Genomic DNA, 21,442 nt, shown 5'->3' on the forward strand with positions numbered 1-21,442 from the left:
TCGTAATGAACGGGACATGCCATGTCTACATCAACAAGTAGCAACAAAAATCATGTGTGAGAGATTATGTAGGAATCGGGTTGCACATGCTGTACAGAATATATGCTAGTGACACATCACATGCATGCATGCCGGAGACTTGTATTTAAGCAGCACGAGTGCCCATGCTCATGCTACCTAGCTATCCATCAACATTAGTTACCACAAGCAATTACATTTGTCTCTGCTCAAGGCAAAACAGCAGAGAAGTTCAGTCATGCAAGGCCCTAGCACCAAGTCCTTCAGGCAAGCGTTCCTCGAGAACCTCCTTGTAAGTCTCCAGCTACAGCAGGAGCACACGAGCAAACATGATTCGTCATCCGTCGGCGCCGCCATGAGCCTTCATGAGAGGAAGCTCGCTGTCAAGTCCTCTGCCGATGTCGCAATGGCGGCTGCCCGTGGCGCCGGCGCGAGGTGGACTAGAGCCATCTTGGCTCCGGCGTCCAGTGCGTGCAAGGTGCAGAGGTGCAGGAGGATCGTCATCAGGTGCCGCGGCCGAAAGAGGACCTTGACGACGAGGTCAGCTCCTGCTAGCGGCGGCGGGGCTAGTAATGAGGTTGCGAGGAGGCTGGTGAGGAGGAGGACCATGGCGCTGAGGGAGGTGATACCGGGAGGCCGGGACGCCGCCGTCGACGAGGCCACCCTGCTACGCGAGGCCATGGACTACGTCGTCCACCTGCGCGCTCAGGTCGACGTGCTCCGCCAGGTGTCGGAAGCCGTGCAAAGATCCGGCTCCAGTATCCTACAGGTGCGTAACAAACTGACTATCGACCGAAATAATTTCGTTTCCCTGTACTATGTACAGTTCTGCGGTTCTGCCTAGGTGTCTTACTAATTACTTGCTTCAATGACTGTCTTGCAGTGATTCGTTGTCTCCTTGCGTACGTCAAGAAAAAGGGAAACATAATTAGTTAGTGATTCAATGTCTTCAGACGGTGATGCCTTGGTGGGTGTCAAAGCCTTTGGCAAAGAAAAACATGGTCTTCATGCAGGCATAGATGCATGAATGATGAACAGGCGCACACACACCTTGGCTACTGGTGAAGAACATATCAGGATTTAGTCCGGCTCTTCCGAATGTTCTGGTCAGTGTGAGGACTTGTAGCTACCTAGTAGATGTTGTATCTGAACTTCTGAAGGGAACTAGGGGAAGGGAATACAGGACACTATTCTTGTAGATCAGCCGTAACTGAACTGGGATTATGTACCGTAACACCTAGTTTAACCCGCGGAGGTGAGAAATTTTGACATAAAGGACCACCTGCCCCAATGAATTGTCAAAAAAGACCACCTACGAATGAAATTGCCAAAAAAGACCACCGCATAGTGGCGGCAAGACCTGCCAGGCGACACGTGACACTTGCCGCCTGAGCCCGTGGCGGCATGTCCTGCCACCATAGCCTGTGGCGGCACGTTAGTCCAGGCAGTATCGCCGTTGCGTGGAGACGGAAGGTGAGGGCCATGCCGCCTCAGCTCCTGGCGACAGGGTGACATGCAAGGGTGGCGGGACCTGCCGCCACAGTACCTGGCGGCATCACTCTGATGTCTAACAAAATCAGCCAAATAATATTTTAGCTTCAGAGTGTCCTGTAACCGTTGTGCTGTAAACTGTAGGAGGTCCTGTAACTTGTATGCATGTTACTGAGAATGTGCACATTCGATTGCCTATATATTTTTTCATAGTACACGGGGTTCTGTTAGATATTCCTATTTTTAAGGGGATCTTCAACGGGGCGACGAGGACCAACTATGCGGTGGTCTTTTTTGGCAATTTCATTCGCAGGTGGTCTTTTTTGACAATTCGTTGGGGCAGGTGGTCCTTTATGTCAAAATTTCCGGAGGTGACTCGTTGGGAGAAGAAACAAACAAGAGAGATTAAAATGTTGCTTAAATCATGCGTGCATGTGTAGTTTAATCTCAAGACCTGTTAATGCATGTTTTTTTTGGAAATATCTGCATAATTTCTCACTACTTGCGTCAGACTTAGAGAGATGCCTACCATTGTTCATAGTTAAGCTATCAACATGACAATAGTCAATTGATAAATGTTTTATTATTGAGATATTTTCTGTGCAAATTTTATTGCCAGATTAATTTATCATTTTCCAGTTTCCATAACAATTTCCCTAGCAAGCAGATGTTCATCAATCTCAGTTTGGAACTCCAAATCTCCAAGGGAACTAGGTCTGCAAATAGTTTCCCAGGTAATTAAATGATATTCTCTAGCGCCCAAATCTTCTTGTCATTACAGTTTTTTCCTAAACAAGTCAAAAGTATTGCAAACACCGAGAAACTTAACATTTAACTAGCTATGGTCAACAAGGAAGCCCCAGCGGATGTGTCTCACGCGACGCTTTGGCGACTCGGGAGGCGACTGGGAGTTCGCCCTCCCGGAGCGCCGCCGCCGCAGATCGGGTCGCACCCAGGGGGGTCGCCGGTCGACGGCGAGGAAGGGGAACAGGTTTGCCCCCCTCGCTCGCATCTGCTCCGACGGCGAGGACTCGCTCTCTGACACCTGCGCTTCGGACGCCGACGGAACTTCAACATCGCCATCTTCCTCTGTGCTGAACCTAGGGAGGTTCTGGCCAGATCCGGCGGGGGAGGCGCCGCCGCCGTTGCCGCCGGTTTTTTCTCCAGGGGAGGGGAACCAAGCACCAGCCGCGCCGCCGCCGCCGTTGGAGTCTACCCACTTCCCGCCGCTTCCTGCCGCTCCAGATCTGGGCCGGAACTTGCTTCCCGCCGTGGGATCTGGTGGTTCCGCGTCAACATCGCCGTCGTTCCGCGTGGGCGAGCTCGTGGTGGAGCTCCCTCCGTGTCCTGGGCGGCCGGAGCTGAGGGCGCCGCCGCCGCTCCACCTAGGGTTTGCCTGCTGCACGGGGAGTGCTGCACGGAGTTGTGGGGGGCCTCCTGGGCCGGCCCAGGGATTGGGCTCTGCGCTTGAGGCCCACGTGGGCTTGGTTGGGGCGCTGGGAGCGTTTGGGCCAGCCCAACCTCCTGCGGTCCAGCGGGACCATAGTACCCCTTCGTCTGAGCCGTCAGATTGCCGCCACGTTGCGGCCGGGGGATCGAGCGGCCCGAGTGCGGTTAGGGCTCTCGGCCGGGGACGATTCTACCCTCCGCCGCCAGGTCTTAAGTGGTTCTGGCTTCCTCCAGAAACCCTAGATCTCACTCTCGCCTTCCCCGCCACCTCGCAAGACGTTAATCGCAACCGCTCCGCCGCCAAGCGCCTCACCACCCACCGTGACCCCTGCTCAGGCGCCCTCGTTCCCCACCTCGAAGCCATGGACCGTGACCGCTCGTACGGCAAGCGCCCGTTTGATGACTACCACGGGAGCTACTCTCGCAACCGCGAGCAAGATCTACGGCAGAAGCTGGATCGTGAACAAGAGGAACATCGTCGTCAACAGCGCCAACGCGACCGCGACCTCGACCGGGCGGGTTCCTCGTCGTGGCGTTCCGAGGGGGAAGGCCCACGACAGGACACCCGGCTCCCTCCTCCTCCTCCTCGTGGCCGCGATTCAGGGAAGAACGCGGGCCGGAGGAATCTCCGCCAGACGCGCGCACATCAAGGACCTACCTCTGCTCATTCTCTTGGGGATGGCACCGGCGCAGGGGACGCCGCTGCTACAAACCCTGATGTGGCCCACATAACATGCTATAACTGTGGGAAACAGGGGCATATCCAAGCCGACTGCACCGACGATCCCTTCTGTGTCAATTGTAAGAAAGTTGGCCACCTCTCTGCCATGTGCGCCGCCTTCGCCAAAGTGCTGGCTCCCTATTGGGCGGGTTTCGGCGGAGGGCGCCAGGGCTTCCTCTGCATCGAAGTCCCAGACGAAGAGCTTCAGCGCCTCGCCTCCAACTCGCCACGGTCATCCTGGAGGGGGGGCGCCTTTCGGAAGAAGAAGTGGAAGAAGAGTTCAAAGACCTCGTGGATGAGAACTGGAATTGGCAGGTGCGGCAGCTCTCGGCCTCAGACTTCGCTGTCGTCTTCCCTTCCAAGGAAAGCCTCCGCATTGCGATCCGTGGGGGAGGGTTAACCCTGCCGTCAAGTAAGATCAAAGCTCTGGTTACTGTCCCACTGGGGGACCCGCTTGCTTCTGAGACCCTTGAAGAAATTTGGGTCAAGCTGATTGGGGTGCCGCCTCCGTTGCGTCTTGCTGAACGCCTGCTGCTGTCAACGCGCGAGGTGGGCCGCCCAATGTCTGTGGATGAGGACTCCCTCTCTCCTGTGGAGACGCCGGTCAGGATGTCCTTTGGCTGCCGCAAAGGAGATGTACTCCCAGAGTCTATTACGCTCTTCGTCAACCTCCAAGGGTACCGTATCAAGATCCTTCGCGAGACCGCTGCTGCTCGAAGACTCCCCCCAAGGGCTCCCCCTAGCTTCCCTCCTGGCGATGACAATGAGGAGCGTGAAGATGACTACGAAGAAACAGACGATGACCGTTGGGATGGACGGCGGGGCAAGCACTTGAAAGAGAAACGAGCTGCCGCCTCGGCACCAAGCAAGGGAGGAAGCGGCCCGCGGAAATCGGTGCCGCTCAACGCTGCGCCTTTCTCTCCTCCTGCGGACGACGCGGTGCTTCTCACCATCCCGGCCTCTGCCCGCAGTCAGTACGGCTCCAATCTAACCCCCACAGGCAACATCTTCCCTCTCGTGGCACAAATTATCAAGGCCTCGGTCCCCTCAACCTCCAAGCTCCAGCCTCCTGAGGCCTCTAACAGTGACTTGCTCCTTGACCTTTCTGAGAACCTGTCATCGGGAGAACGGGTCTCGCCGACCCTCGGAAAAGCCCCGAGCTTGTCCGAGGAGGATAGAGCGGAGGTGGGCTGGGTCACCCTCCCTCTCGCTACGTCCGATCGAGAATACCGGAGGAACAGCGAGCGCAGGAGCAAGAGCAACCATGATCGCCCCTCTAGAAAGCTGATGCTGGAAGCGGCGGAGGCTGAAGCCACGGTGGAGACACCTGCACCTCCTCCTTCGCTGGACCTGCACCAGGCTCCCGCCATCTCTAAGGGCGGCCCACCTCCCTCGGGCCAATTGCTGCTGCTGGATGCTCCAATCCCAGCTCTGGGGGCTACCGTTGCTCGCGCGCCGCGCTCCAAGGCCCCTCCGGTGGAGGCGCAACGCAAGAGTGAGAGAGCAAAAGGGACTTCTGATGGCCCGGTCCTGGAACGTGCCATCCGCGCCACCGCTGAGAAGAACTCCATGTCCAAGAGCTCCATCGAGGATTCCGCTGCACCGTCCTCCGCCACGCCTGCTCCGGTGTAATCCCAACCCTCCCTCTTCCTTTGTCGCTTTCCAAGATTCGTCGGTTCGAGCATCCGGTTAAGGTAGCTAGAGATAGCTGCATCCTGTTTAAAACCTCGGAGGGGTCGCCTGCCCACGCGGTGACTCTGCTCCAAGCTCGTGAACGTGCCCAGGCTGAACTGCTCTCAGCTAAGCGAAAGTTGGAAGAGGAAAAGGCTAAAGACAAGGAAGAAGCAATGCGGACAAGTACTGACCAAAGGGAGGAAAGTACTTGCCCAGAAGCTGGTTCCGAGGGGGAACCATGCTCGGGCCCTGGCAAAACAAAGAAGCTTGCTCCCAAGAAACGAAGGATCGCGCGCAGACCTACCCCGGTTGGGCACCGGCCGATAACCCGCCGAGCACGGGCGCTTAGCATGGTTTCCCAATGAGGGCCCTCTTCTGGAATATCAGGGGGTTCGGCCGCAGAGGGAGGCGAACCCTGCTCAAAGACTACCTCAGACTTCACCGTATTGATCTGGTCCTTCTTCAAGAAACTATTAAACAAGACTTCACGGACGCCGAGCTTGCCAGCCTTGAGGTGGGAGAGAAATTCTTCTGGTCTTGGCTCCCAGCGAATGGCCACTCGGGAGGCATGCTGCTGGGAGTTAGGGACAGTATGTTTGAAGTGGGAAGAATGGACAAGGGTCAATTCTTCCTTAGCCTATCTATTCTGCATCGGGCTACCAAGAAAAAGCTGGAAGTCATAGGTATCTACGGCCCTGCAGACCATGCGCGTTCTAGAGGGTTCCTGGCCGAGATTACGGCCAAAATCGCCAACTGTGACTTGCCGATCCTCATGGGTGGGGACTTCAATCTTATCAGAGCGACGGAAGATAAGAACAACGATAATGTCAACTGGACCCTTATTGATCTCTTCAACGACAGCATTGCTTCTTGGGCCCTTAGAGAAATCCCGCGCATCGGGGCACGTTTCACTTGGTCTAACCGTCGGATTAATCCTCGTCCGCTCCGCTCCGGACCGTGTCTTTGTCTCTGCATCCTTTGAAGCTATTTTCCCTCTTTGCTCTCTTGCGGCCGAGACCTGTCTTGGCTCTGATCACACGCCTCTTGTGTTTGACACCGGGGAGGGCTTCCCCGTTCGTTCTAATCGATTCTTCTTCGAGACCAGCTGGTTTGAGCGCCCAGATTTTGTCCCTCTTGTCCAGCTTACATGGGCCAGGCTGCTGTCCAAGGTGGGTGGTCGAGACATCATCGACTGGTGGTCGTTCATGTCGTCGGGCCTAAGACAAGATACTTGAGGGGATGGAATCAGAACCTTGGTAGGGACACCAAGGCCACAAAGAACGCGCTCCTCACTCAGATCGCACAACTTGATGTGCTGGCGGACTCCTCTGGTTTGGACGAAGACGCCTGGGCATCTAGATATCACCTCGAGGAGCAACTGCTGCATATATATATAAGATTGAAGAGGAACACTGGAGACAGCGAGGCAGGGTCAGGTGGGCTCTGCAGGGAGATGCAAACACAGCCTATTTTCACGCAGTTGCCAACGGCAGAAGAAGGAAATGCAACTTTTCAGCGCTAGTCACGGACAGCGGGACGATTACGGACCCGAAGCTCATCAACAGCATGTTTATGATTTCTACAGAAGCCTGCTTGGCTCGTCAGCTACAAGGATGTGCGGGTTGGCGCTAGACACCTGGGATAGGTGTAGTCGGGTCTCAGAGGAGGAGAATGTGAATCTGGCTCTCACCTTCTCTGAGACTGAGCTTGATGCCATCGTTAAAGACATGAAGACAGATACCGCCCCGGGCCCGACGGTTTCCCAGCTTGTCTTCTTCAAGAGATTCCGGCCGCGAGTCAAGCCGGGTATTTTGCACATCCTCAATGACTTTGTGCTCGGGGCGCATTGACATTTCTAGGCTCAACTTTGGAATTCTCTCGCTTATTCCGAAAGTGCCCGTGCGGATCAAATCACACAATACGGACCAATTGCATCGATCAATGTAATCTTTAAGATCGTTTCTAAGGCTTACGCATCTAGGTTGGATCCGGTTGCTCATAGGATCCTCTCTCCCAATCAAACTCGCCTTTGTCAAAGGAAGAAATATCCTCGACGGTCCGCCGACGCTGCTAGAAATCATTCACGATTTGAGACAAGAGAAAGCATAATGGGGTGCTTCTCAAGCTGGACTTTGAAAAGGCATACGACAGAGTGAACTCGGGACTTCTTGGGGGAAGTTCTCCGTTGCAAAGGTTTCGATGAAGGATACATCCATAGGATTTTACAACTTGTCTCTGGGGGACAAACTGCTATTTCTATCAACGGTGAAGTGGGGCCGTTTTTCAGAAATTTGAGAGGGGTTCGCCAGGGAGACCCCCTTTCACCGCTGCTTTTCAACTTCATTGGTGAGGCCCTGTCCGGTATTCTTTCGGCGGCTTCCAAGGCCGGACACATTCACGGTCTGGTTCCACACCTGTTGCCCGGGGGCGTCTCCCATCTTCGAGTATGCGGACGACACGCTTATCCTCATCCAAGGTTCGGATGAGGATATTGCCAACCTTAAATTCCTGCTGATGTGCTTTGAGGATATGTCGGGGCTCAAGATCAACTATCACAAAAGCGAGGTCTTTGTGCTGGGTCAGCGGTTCGAAGAGCGGACTTCAATTGCTGACAAGCTTAACTGCAAACTTGGCTCCTTCCCCTTCATTTATCTGGGCCTCCCTATCTCGGACAGAAAGCTAACCCTAGAGCAGTGGCTCTTTCTGGTGCGGAAACTCGCCACAAAAATCGAACCTTGGTTGGGAAGGCTGATGTCATCAGGGGGACGACTTATCCTTTCCAATGCATGCCTAGACAATCTCCCGATGTTCGCGATGGGCCTGTTCCTCCTCCATGATGGGATTCATGCGAGGTTTGATTCTCATCGCTCTAAGTTCTTTTGGGAAGGAGCGGGACCGAAGAGGAAGTACCACCTGGTGAACTGGCCAACTGTTTGTAGACCCAAGGAATTTGGAGGGCTAGGGTTACTCAATACCAAAAAGATGAATGTGGCACTGATGTTGAAGTGGATTTGGCGACTATACCAGGAAGAGGACACGATCTGGGCTCGCATCATCCGTGCTAAGTATGTGGACGCCTCCGACTTGTTTGCGGGATCAGGTCATGGGGGCTCCCCCTTCTGGAAAAGTCTTCACAAAATCAAGAACCTCTTCAAGGTAGGAGCAAAGCACAAGGTGCGGAACGGCAATAGAACCAGCTTCTGGAAGGACTGGTGGTGGGGAAGGGGCCCCCTTCTGGAGTCCTTTCCTTTGTTATTTGCCATCTGTGATAATCAAGAGATTTCGGTCGCTGATGCGCTGTTTCAAGACAACCTGCAAGTCCGTTTTCGCCGATCTCTTGATCAGGAGGGAGTGCGGCAGTGGGAAGATCTTCACAGAAGTTTGGCTGCGGTGACTCTCACAACGGGTCAAGACGAGATCTCTTGGCACCTGGAACAAAACGGATCATTCTCAGTGAGATCCATGTATGCCATGCTGTCGAAGGGTACGACGGTGGCGCACTTCAAAGACCTGTGGGAAGCTTCGGTTCCGCTAAAAATCAAAATCTTCTCCTGGCAGTTAGCCCTGGATAAGCTGCCCTCAGCACAACAGATCCTTACTCGTCATGGTCCGTCAAACGGCCTATGTGCCCTGTGCGGTGCGCCGGAGGACGTTAGCCATATCTTCTTCTCCTGCTCTTTGGCGATCTTCGCGTGGTCGATCACGCGCCGCCGCTCGGTGCAACCGGCGCCCTCGAACCTTGCCCGGCTCCATGATATCCTGTCTAGCTTCTCGGGTTACCCCGGAAAGTTGTTGTGGATCCTTTTTCTTGCCCGGTCTTGGGCGCTGTGGCATGTGCGCAATAAACTTGCTATTGAAAAGAAAATTATCGCTAACCCAGCTGACATCGTTTACAAAATCATCATTTTTTTGCAGCTGTGGAGCCTAAAATGCAAGTCAAGAGAAAGGGAGGGCTTAAACTGGATGGTGCGCGAGCTAAGGGAGCTGTACGCGTCTCTCAGGCCAACGACGTCATGATGGAGTAGTCCGTGCCAGGGTGGGATGCCTGGGATGGTCTGGAACACATGAAGACCTCTACTTTTATGCTGTGGCGTGCTCTATCGTCATGTATCTTGTTAGAAACTCTGCGTATGTGTGTGTTGGCGAAGCTGTAATGCCCAGCAGTATGTATCTAAACCTTGCTACCTTGATGGCTTTATTAATTTAAAGTCGGGCAAATCTTTGCCTATTATCTTTATGGTCAACAAGGAAAAGATTGAGAGAAGATAAAAGAATAAGTCAAAGAAAATGCCCAAGGAGAAAAAAATTCACTATAGTTGGAGATGACACGGCTTTGTCCACCATAGATTATGAACTCTCTCTCTCTCTCTCTCTCCATTTAGTGCAACATAGACTACCAAATTAAAGTGTACTATTGTGGCCTCAAATGGCAGAGTTGGTCCTTTTTTTTCTGAGTTTGAAACAATTTATGTTTATGCCATCCATGCATTGAACGCTAGCCTATATTCAATATAAATGCAACAATTACATAGTCAGCTTTTGTAGAGGACACGCAATGTCAAATTTTAGTTTATATTAAAATTTAAATGTGTTCGAGGTTAGATCCGAATTCAACCGCCTACGAATATTTACCGATTTTTTAGATTCCTCAAATTCAAAAGGGAAAATAAAGTTTTTTTTACCTTTCAGAATTTAATGGGAAAAAAATCGGGTATACCCGAGAAGCGGTAATCTCCTCTTTCTCTTCCTTATTTCTCGCTTCCTCTTCTCCTCTTCATTTCCTTCCTCCTCCTTCCCTTTTAAATTTATTCTTCCCCTCCTCTTCCACTTCTCCTCTTCCTTCCCTTCCTCTTCATTCTCTTCCTCTTCTCCTTTTCTTCTACATTCTCTTCCTCAACCTTCTATTCCCCATCTAGCCCTACTCCTCCAAGCCGCGGGAGACTACGAAGACGGCACCACCGAGGCCGCCGCCACCACGGGCTACTCCTCTCTGCCAATGCCTCGAGCTCCTCCTCTCAGTCGCCACCTCAAGCTCATCCTCACCTCTGCCACCTCAAGATCCTCCTCTTCGTCGCTGTCTTGAGGGCCACCTCTGCAGCTGCAATCCATGGATTCACATCGGCGACGGAATTGAGTCGTGGACTCGATTGCTTTTTATTTTCAAACTGATGGTGATGTTTGTAAAGTAGCCGACCTACGACAACATTTTTTTATATTCTAAAACAACTTATCTCCAGCACACTTGGCTGGTGCGCTGGCGGAAAATTTCTCTACCACCAGCGCGCACCTGGCTGGTGCACTAGCAGTAATGCGTTACCACCGGCGTATTACCGCTGGCGGGCGCTATTTTCCTAGTAGTGTCTAGTGAAAGAAACTGCTCACGGCACTTTCAATATAAATCCACATCATCTCGAGCGTAATACAAGCGCCGGCAAACCCAAAGCAATCATGTAGGAAGGGAGGATTTCGAGCGCACGTTGCTGGTCATAAACTCTATGTAGAAAGATTCCCACCAGCTCACACGTCAGCCTCTCTCCCCACCTACCCCTCTCTCTTTTTAATACCAATCTACCCGGAAATGCTGTTTTGATCCCGAGCATAGATGCGCCCGTTTTCTGAACCACTCATTTCTTCTCAGTGGGTGGTACTTGGGTCGTATTCGGCGTCGTATGTCTATTTTAAAATATGGAGTTTGCAGAGCACGGACCCACATGTATTTATGTTTCTCTTGACGGATGGTTGTTATCGGTACAGAACCAGGAAAGGTGCACCACGGGCCTCTTCTACATTTTACCCCTCCGACGGGCAGTGCAGCCTAGCAGGAGCCGCGTCTGTGCTGCCGCGAACGTGCTCGGCGGTCACAACCTTGCGCCGCGCGCGGTAGCAACCCACGTCTTGAAGCATTGGATCCCGCCACCGCTGCCAAGCATGGCCGACGTTGCGACGAGTAAGGACCTACTGCTCAGCTGCAGAGTGGCCTCTAGTGCATCGAGCACCACCGAGTAGAATTCCATAGCCGCGGCCACCTGACATGGCATGTCATCGTTGGCGATCGTAAATACCGAGGTGATCATCAGACGGGCCCACCTCAAGAACGCGGCGAGCTCGCTGTCCCATGGAAGCCTGTGGAGGAACATCAGGCAGTTCGGCTACTGATGGCCAGAATCTCGTCTAGGTGCAGCTCAAGAACCGTGGCTGGGTCAGCTGTGAGCTGGCAAAGGCGCGAAGGTGCTTGTCGTTGATCCTAACCTCAAGCGAGCGGCGAGCCAAGGTTGGTGTCGGCGCGGTCGGCGCTCGCAGATGGCCTGCAGGAGCAGTGCCCACTTCCCACTACACGTCGTGCGCATCATCGAGGTCCACGATGTGCACACGCGGAGAGCCGACGGTGGCCTCCAGGATCACCTAGTTGGCCGTGAGGTGCGCGAACCGTAAAAATGGTGCGATCTTGTTGTACGCTAGGTGCGCCATTGCCCATGAACAACTTCGGCACAACGCCCACGACTGCTGGTGTGCCGCCACCGCCGAAGTATCCTCGTTTTCATGCAGAGTGAGTGCTAGGTGGTCGGCCGCGTCGCCCTCAGATCGACACAAGAAAGCACGACGCCAGCGACCCGTGCCCCTTCCAGGCTCCAGGTCCCAGCGATGCAGCAGGTCGGCGCACGCGAGGATGAGCACCCTCGGCGAGGCGTGCACTGGTGCCCGCGGTGGCACAGCGCGTCGTCAGCTCGTATGGGTCGAGCATGGTGTGAGCAGCAGTACGTGGTCAAGGCATCGCATGGCCATCTGTACCATAGGTCCACGTTCATCATTTCCATCATCAAAACGCTCACGGCCGTTAAACCTTGCCCAACCGTACTCTACACAGATGCCAACTACCATGCGGTTTCTATATTTTTTGCACTCTGTATCCTGAATAAAGAATTGCACTAGCCCACTGACTTGAAACCAAATGAATGGTCCACAAAACGAGCGCAGATGTGCCCGAGATCAAAAACGCCCTGTCCTCATCGAAACACACACACTCTCTCCTCTCTGTTATTTGCTGCCGGTGCATGTTATTAGGGTTATTTGGTATGTGTAGTTTTTTTTAGTCGGCATTTGCTGCGAGCGTTCCAAAATAGGTAGCGGGTATATGGGCGCGTTTGGTAGCCTGCCTCCAATTCGTGGCTCACGCCAGCGAGATGGGCTCACCTGCGAGTCCCGAATGGGCCATGGGCCATAAAAGCCGGGTCGTTTGGTAGCCTGTGCGGCCTTTTACGTGCCGGAGAAGGAAGCCAGACCCCATCGTTTGGTTACATACGAGTCTAGTTTTAGCCTCACCATTTATCCACAAGGTGACATTACCTTTCACCTCTTTGGCACGTCGACGATCACGAAGGTAGACACCACCATGGCACCGCCGTCATGCCAGTCAAAACCATCACCACGTCATCGACCTCGAAGATGAAGAGCACCATGACACCGCCGGTCACGCCGGTCACAAGCATGGGCACGTCGCTGACCACGAAGATGAAGACCACCATGACATTGTCGGTCACGATGGTCACAAGCATGGGAACATCGCCGGCCACGTAGATGAAGACCACCATGGCACCGTCGTTCACGCCGGCCAGAAGCATCACCACCTCGCCGACCACGAGGACGAAGACGACCATGACGCAGTCGATGACGCCGGCCACAAGGATCACCATGTTGTCGACCACGAAGACGAGACCACCATGACACAGCCGGTCACGCCGGTCACAAGCATCACCACGTCGCCGACCACGAAGACAAACACCACCATGACACCACCGTTCACGCCTGTCACAAGCATAACCATGTCGCCGATGACGAAGCTGAATATCACCATGACACCGTCGGTCACGCCGGTCACAAGCATCACCACATCGTCGACCACGAAGATGAACATCACCATGCCACCACCACCATGGATTATCACCTCTCACTTCTCACATATCATCACCACGTCGTCATCTATGAAGATGGCAAGCGAGAAGTTGAGAAAAAGTACTCCAAACTGTACTCACACATACGTATACTGATACGTCCAATTTGCATCACTATTTTATATCATAATTTGCTGTTATTCATTGATATATTTCATATTTGGAGATGATACTTATGTTATTTCATCTATTTTGCATGTTTCATGATTATTGGAGGATCGCGCACCGGAGCCGGGATTCTGCTGGAAAAAGCACCGTCAGAATGCAATATTTTGGAAGATCAACAATTGACGGGAATTATACGAAAAATCCTATTTTTCCGGATAACGAAGGGAGCCGGAAGGGGGAGCCGAGGAGGGCCGCCATGGGCCCCCTCACAGGCCGGCGCGGGCCCTGCCCTGGCCGCGCCGCCCTGTGAGGAGGGGGCCCACAGCCCCCTCTCGCCTCCTTTTCTTCGCGTACTCCTTCGTCCCGAAAACCTAAGCCAGAGGGGTACGTCGCGAAGAGCCACAGCCGCCTCTGCGGGGCGGAGAACACCAGCAGAGAAAGAGCTCTCCGGCGAGCCGAGATCCGCCGGGGAAATTCCCTCCCGGAGGGGGAAATCGACGCCATCATCACCGTCATCGAGCTGGACATCATCTCCATCACCATCATCATCATCTTCATCATCATCACCGCCATCTCCACCGCTGCACCTCGTCACCGCTGTAACAATTTGGGTTTGATCTTGATTGTTTGATAGGGGAAACTCTCCCGTGTTGATTTCTACTTGTTATTGATGCTATTGAGTGAAACCGTTGAACCAAGGTTTATGTTCAGATTGTTATTCATCATCATATCACCTCTGATCATGTTCCATATGATGTCTCGTGAGTAGTTCGTTTAGTTCTTGAGGACATGGGTGAAGTCTAAATGTTAGTAGTGAAGTATGGTTGAGTAATATTCAATGTTATGATATTTAAGTTGTGGTGTTATTCTTCTAGTGGTGTCGTGTGAACGTCGACTACACGACACTTCACCTTTATGGGCCTAGGGGAATGCATCTTGTACTCGTTTGCCAATTGCGGGGTTGCCGGAGTGACAGAAACTTCGAGCCCCCGTTGATATATCGATGCAGGAGGGATAGCAGGATCTCGCAGTTTAAGGTCGTGGTTAGATTTATCTTAATTACTTTCTTGTAGTTGCGGATGCTTGCAAGGGGTATAATCACAAGTATGTATTAGTCCTAGGAAGGGCGGTACATTAGCATAGGTTCACCCACACAACACTTATCAAAACAATGAAGATTAATTAGCCGTATAAAGCGAAAGCACTAGACTAAAATCCCGTGTGTCCTCGAGAACGTTTGGTCATTATAAGTAAACAAACCGGCTTGTCCTTTGTGCTAAAAAGGATTGGGCCACTTGCTGCAATTATTACTCTCGCACTTTACTTACTCGTACTTTATTCATCTGTTACATCAAAACCCCCTGAATACTTGTCTCGTGAGCATTTACAGGTGAAACCTTCATCGAAACCGCTTGTCAACACCTTCTCGCTCCTCGTTGGGATCGACATTCTTACTTATCGAAGATACTGCGATACACCCCCTATACTTGTGGGTCATCAAGACTATTTTCTGGCGCCGTTGCCGGGGAGTGAAGTGCTATTGGTAAGTGGAATTGGTAAGGGAAATTTCTACTGTTTGTGCTGATTTTATTTCTGCCTCCTGCTATAATTCATTATGGAGAGATCTTCTCTTGAGTGTTTATTTGGAAAATCTACTACTACTGCAAAGGTAGTGGATGAGGCGCCATGTAAGGAAGAAATACCATACAAAATACCTATGAAAATTATTGAACGTGTAGTGGGTAACCGTTATACAGGGGATGGAACTGTCCACCCTGGAGATCATTTACTGTTCTTACATGAATTATGCGGTTTATTCAAGTGTGCAGGTATTGCTATGGATGAAGTGAGGAAGAAACTATTCTCCATATCGTTGTCTGGTAAAGTGGCGCATTGGTATAAATTACTGGATAATGGGGATTCTCGTTGAATGGAATGATATTGTGCCCCAGCTTTATTCTAAGTTCTATCCTCCAAGTGAGATTCACAAAGATCGGAATCGCATATATAATTTTTGGCCTCATGAAGGAGAGAGTATTGCCCAAGCGTGGGGAGATTGAAGTCTTTAATGCTCAAATGCCCCATTCATGAGCTTCCTGGTAATATTATTATTGATAATTTCTATGCAAGACTTTCTTTTCAAGACAAGACCTTGCTGGATACTTCTTGTTCTGGATCATTTACATGCAACAAGGAAGAGTTTAAAAGGGACCTTCTTAATCGTATCCAAGAAAATACTGAAGGATGGGAGAACGACAAGGATAGAGAATCAGGTATAAATTATGATTATAAATGCATTGAAGCTTTTATGGATACTGATAAATTTCGTAATATGAGTGCTACTTATGGTCTTGATTCTCAAGTTGCTGCAAATCTTTATAAGGCTTTTGCTTCTCATTATGAATTGCCTAAGAAGAACTTTGATAAGTATCATGAACCGTATAAAGATAAAATTGATTCATCTATAAATAAATGTGTTGTAGTTGAAACTCGTTGATCATGTTATTCCCGAAGCTTATATTGAAAAAACTCCTTTCCCCGCTAAAATGAAGGAGTACTCGTTATAAATAGTGCGGTTCATAAAAGTGAAAAGAAACCTATAGAACCTGAAGAACAAATAAAAGTTGAACCTGCTGTTGCAATTATTAAAGATCTTGTGACTGAAAATGTAGAAGATGGTCATATTATTTTCTATGAAGATGCCTCTAATATTGTTTCGCATCCTAATAAGTCTAGGAAAGCTAGTGTTCCTATGCTCTCTGTTAGAATTGGTGATCATTGTTCTTATGGTTTATGTGATATTGGTGCAAGTATTAGTGCTATTCCTTATGAGCTTTACACGGAGATTATGCACGAAATTGGTTCTTATGAACTTGAAGATATTGATGTGGTTATTCGGCTGGCTAATAGAGAAACTATCTCTCCAATTGGTATTATTCGAGATGTGGAAGTTCTATGTGGTAAGATTAAATATCCTCGCCGACTTTTTGGTACTTGGTTCTGCTGCTAGTAAATATTGTCCTATCATTTTTGGTAGACCTTTTCTAAATACTTGTGGAGCTATTATAGATTGCAAGAAAGAGAAAATTTTGACTAAATTTGTCGGTGAATCTTATGAGTTTAACTTCTCTAAATTTACCAAAACTCCTTATAAAATTGATTCGCCTAATAGTGATTTTAAAGTTGAACAATGTGCATCTATTGCTCTTGCTCCTAGTAATCCTTTGCAGCAACATTTGGAGAATAGTGAGAGTGAAGTTTTTAAGGAAGAAAGAGATGAGCTTGATGAAATTTTCCTTCGTCAACCTATTCTTAAGCATGATTTACCTAGTGGAAGATCCGGGTACAACACCACCACCAAAGGAAGATCCTGTCTTTGATTTAAAACCATTGCCTCGATAATCTTAAATATGCTCATATTGATGATAAGAAAATATATCCTGTTATTATTAGTTCTAAGCTTTCGAGTTTGAAGAAGAAAGGTTATTGGAGATATTGAAGAAACACCGAGGTGCTATTGGCTACACTCTTGATGACTTGAAGGGGATTTCTCCCTCTATTTGCCAACACGCCATTAATATGGAAGATGATGCGAAGCCTCGTTGTTGAACCTCGGCGTCGTCTAATTCCGAAGATGAAGGATGTGGTAAGAAATGAGGTATTAAGACTCCTTGAAGCTGGTATTATATATCCTATTGCTGATAGTAGATGGGTTAGTCCTGTGCATTGTGTTCCTAAGAAAGGAGGAATGACTGTTGTGCCTAATGATAATGATGAGCTCATACCTCAAAGTGTAGTTGTAGGTTATAGAATGTGCATTGATTATCGAAAAGTTAATAAGGTTACTAAGAAAGATCATTACCCTTTACCATTTATTGATCAAATGTTAGAAAGGTTATCTAAAAATACTCATTTTTGCTTTCTTGATGGTTATTCTGGGTTTTCACAAATTGTTGTTAAAACTAAAGATCAAGAGAAAACCACTTTCACTTGTCCCTATGGAACTTATGCTTATAGGCGTATGCCTTTTGGTTTATGTAATGCTCCTGCTACTTTTCAAATATGCATGTCTGCTATTTTTCATGGCTTTTGTGAGAGTATTGTAGAGGTATTCATGGATGATTTTTCTGTCTATGGGAATTCTTTCGATAGTTTGCGGAACCTTGATAAAGTTTTGCAGAGATGTGAAGAAACTAACCTTGTTCTTAATTGGGAGAAATGCCACTTTATGGTTAATGAAGGAATTGTATTGGGGCATAAAATTTCCGAGAGAGGTATTGAAGTTGATAGAGCTAAAGTTGAAGCCATTGAGAAGATGCCCTATCCTAGGGATGTTAAAGGTATTCGTAGTGTTCTTGGTCATGCTGGGTTTTATAGGAGGTTTATCAAAGACTTCTCCAAGATTTCAAAGCCTCTTACTAATCTTCTTCAAAAAGATGTACCTTTTGTTTTTGATGATGATTGTAAGGAAGCTTTTGAAACTCTAAAGAAAGCCTTAACAACTGCCCCTATAGTTGAACCTCCTGATTGGAACTTACCATTTGAAATTATGTGTGATGCTAGTGATTTTGCTGTAGGCGCTGTTCTTGGATAGCGAGTAGATAAAAAATGAAATGTTATTCATTATGCTAGTAAGACTCTTGATGCTGCTCAAAGAAATTATGCTACTACTGAAAAAGAATTGTTAGCTGTAGTCTTTGCTTGTGATAAGTTTAGATCTTATATCGTTGATTCAAAAGTTACTATTCATACTGATCATGCCGCAATTAGATACCTTATGACAAAGAAAGATGCTAAGCCAAGGCTTATTAGATGGGTACTTCTTTTGCAAGAATTTGATTTACATATTGTAGATAGGAAAGGTGCTGATAATCCTGTTGCCGATAATTTGTCTAGATTGGAAAATATTGCTTATGATCCTGTTCTCGTTAATGATAGTTTTCCAAATGAACAATTGGCTGTAATAAAGGTGAGCTCGCGAGACAGTCCTTGGTATGCTGATTATGCTAACTTTATTGTTTCCAAGTACTTGCCTCCAACCTTTTCAGCTCAAGCAAAGGAGGAAATTCTTTTATGACTTGAGGCATTATTTTTGGGATGACCCACACTTAGATAAAGAAGGAGTGGATGGTATTCTGCGAAGATGTGTTCCCGAATATGAGCAACAAGAGATATTGAGTAAATGTCATGGTAGTGCTTATGGAGGACATCACGCCGGAGATAGAACCGCGCAAAAGGTTCTACAATCAGGTTTTTATTGGCCAACTCTCTTCAAAGATGCAAGGAAGTTTATTTTATCTTGTGATGAATGTCAAAGGGTTGGTAATATCTCCGGACGCAATGAAATGCCTATGAATTATACTCTTGTTATTGAACCATTTGATTGTTGGGGATTTGACTTCATGGGACCTTTTCCCTCTTCGGAAGGTAACACTCATATACTTGTTGCTGTTGATTATGTTACTAAATGGGTGGAAGCCATACCTACAAAAAGTGCTGATGGTGAAACCTCTTTAAGAATGCTTTTAGACATTATTTTTCCTAGATTTGGAGTGCCTGATGCGCGTAGATGTACACGTCCGTTGGGAACCCCAAGAGGAAGGTATGATGCGCACAGCAGCAAGTTTTCCCTCAGAAAGAAACCAAGGTTTATCGAACCAGGAGGAGCCAAGAAGCACGTTGAAGGTTGATGGCGGCGGGATGTAGTGCGGCGCAACACCGTAGATTCCGGCGCCAACGTGGAACCCGCACAACACAACCAAAGTACTTTGCCCCAACGAAACAAGTGAGGTTGTCAATCTCACCGGCTTGCTGTAACAAAGGATTAACCGTATTGTGTGGAAGATGATTGTTTGCAAGAAAACAGTAAAACAAGTATTGCAGTAGATTGTATTTCAGTATAAAAGAATGGACTGGGGTCCACAGTTCACTAGAGGTGTCTCTCCCATAAGATAAAAGCATGTTGGGTGAACAAATTACAGTCGGGCAATTGACAAATAGAGAGGGCACCGCAATGCACATACATGGCATGATAAATATAGTGAGATTTAATTGGGCATTACGACAAAGTACATAGACCGCCATCCAACTGCATCTATGCCTAAAAAGTCCACCTTCAGGTTATCATCCGAACCCCCTCCGGTATTAAGTTGCAAAGCAACAGACAATTGCATTAAGTATGGTGCGTAATGTAATCAATAACTACATCCTTAGACATAGAATCAATGTTTTATCCCTAGTGGCAACAGCACAACACAACCTTAGAACTTTCGTCACCGTCCAGGTATCAATGTAGGCATGAACCCACTATCGAGCATAAATACTCCCTCTTGGAGTTAAGAGTAAAAACTTGGCCAGAGCCTCTACTAATAACGGAGAGCATGCAAGATCATAAACAACACATAAGTAATAACTTGATAATCACCATAACATAGTATTCTCTATCCATCGGATCCCGACAAACACAACATATAGCATTACAGATAGATGATCTTGATCATGTTAGGCAGCTCACAAGATCCAACAATGAAGCACATAAGGAGAAGACAACCATCTAGCTACTGCTATGGACCCATAGTCCAGGGGTGAACTACTCACTCATCACTCCGGAGGCGACCATGGCGGTGTAGAGTCCTCCGGGAGATGAATCCCCTCTCCGGCAGGGTGCCGGAGGCGATCTCCTGGATCCCCCGAGATGGGATCGGCGTTGGCGGCGTCTCTAGAAGGTTTTCCGTATCGTGGTTCTCCGTACTGGGGGTTTCGTCACGGAGGCTTTAAGTAGGCGAAGGGGTAGGTCAAGAGGCGGCGCGAGGTGCCCAGCACCATAGGGCCGCGCGGCCGGGGCGGGGGCCGCGCCGCCCTATGCTCCGGCTGCCTCGTGGCCCATCTTCGTTTCGTCTTCGAACTTCCGGAAGCTTCGTGGAAAAATAGGCCCCCGGGCTTTGATTTCGTCCAATTCCGAGAATATTTCCTTACTAGGATTTCGAAACCAAAAACAGACAGAAAACAGAACTGGCACTTCGGCATCTTGTTAATAGGTTAGTTCCGGAAAATGCACGAATATGACATAAAGTGTGCATAAAACATGTAGATAACATCAATAATGTGGCATGGAACATAAGAAATTATCGATACGTCGGAGACGTATCAGCATCCCCAAGCTTAGTTCTGCTCGTCCCGAGCAGGTAAAACGATAACACAGATAATTTCTAGAGTGACATGCCATCATAATCTTGATCATACTATTTGTAAAGCATATGTAGTGAATGCAGCGATCAAAACAATGTATATGACATGAGTAAACAAGTGAATCATAAAGCAAAGACTTTTCATGAATAGCACTTCAAGACAAGCATCAATTAGTCTTGCATAAGAGTTAACTCATAAAGCAATAATTCAAAGTAAAGGTATTGAAGCAACACAAAAGAAGATTAAGTTTCAGCGGTTGCTTTCAACTTGTAACATGTATATCTCATGGATATTGTCAACATAGAGTAATATAATAAGTGCAATAAGCAAGTATGTAGGAATCAATGCACAGTTCACACAAGTGTTTGCTTCTTGAGGTGGAGAAAAATAGGTGAACTGACTCAACATTGAAAGTAAAAGAATGGTCCTCATAGAGGAAAAGCATCGATTGCTATATTTGTGCTAGAGCTTTGATTTTGAAAACATGAAACAATTTTGTCAACGGTAGTAATAAAGCATATGCATCATGTAAATTATATCTTATAAGTTGCAAGCCTCATGCATAGTGTACCAATAGTGCCCGCACCTTGTCCTAATTAGCTTGGACTACCTGGATTATCACCGCAATACATATGCTTTAACCAAGTTTCACAAAGGGGTACCTCTATGCCGCTCGTACAAAGGTCTAAGGAGAAAGCTCGCATTTGGATTTCTCGCTTTTGATTATTCTCAACTTAGACATCCATACCGGGACAACATAGACAATAGATAATGGACTCCTCTTTTAATGCTTTAAGCATTTGACAACAATTAATTCTTTTCTCATTAGAGATTTGAGGATATT

At 48.6% G+C, this 21,442-nt stretch overlaps 1 protein-coding gene and 1 pseudogene across 1 annotated transcript; one reads left to right on the plus strand and one right to left on the minus strand.

Annotated features, from left to right (window-relative positions):
- Positions 1 to 204: 204 nt before the first annotated feature.
- LOC124684362 (transcription factor IBH1-like 1) lies at positions 205 to 974 on the plus strand. Its single transcript, XM_047218690.1, has 2 exons — positions 205 to 787; positions 902 to 974. Exons 1-2 carry the CDS (start codon positions 257 to 259, stop codon positions 902 to 904), a joined length of 534 nt encoding a protein of 177 aa, XP_047074646.1. The 5' UTR covers positions 205 to 256; the 3' UTR covers positions 905 to 974.
- Positions 975 to 11,489: 10,515 nt separating this feature from the next.
- On the minus strand, positions 11,490 to 13,044 carry LOC124663136 (annotated as a pseudogene).
- Positions 13,045 to 21,442: the final 8,398 nt, after the last annotated feature.

This window comes from Lolium rigidum, chromosome 1 (genome assembly GCF_022539505.1).
Source record: "Lolium rigidum isolate FL_2022 chromosome 1, APGP_CSIRO_Lrig_0.1, whole genome shotgun sequence".
NCBI classification, from domain to species: Eukaryota; Viridiplantae; Streptophyta; class Magnoliopsida; order Poales; family Poaceae; genus Lolium; species Lolium rigidum.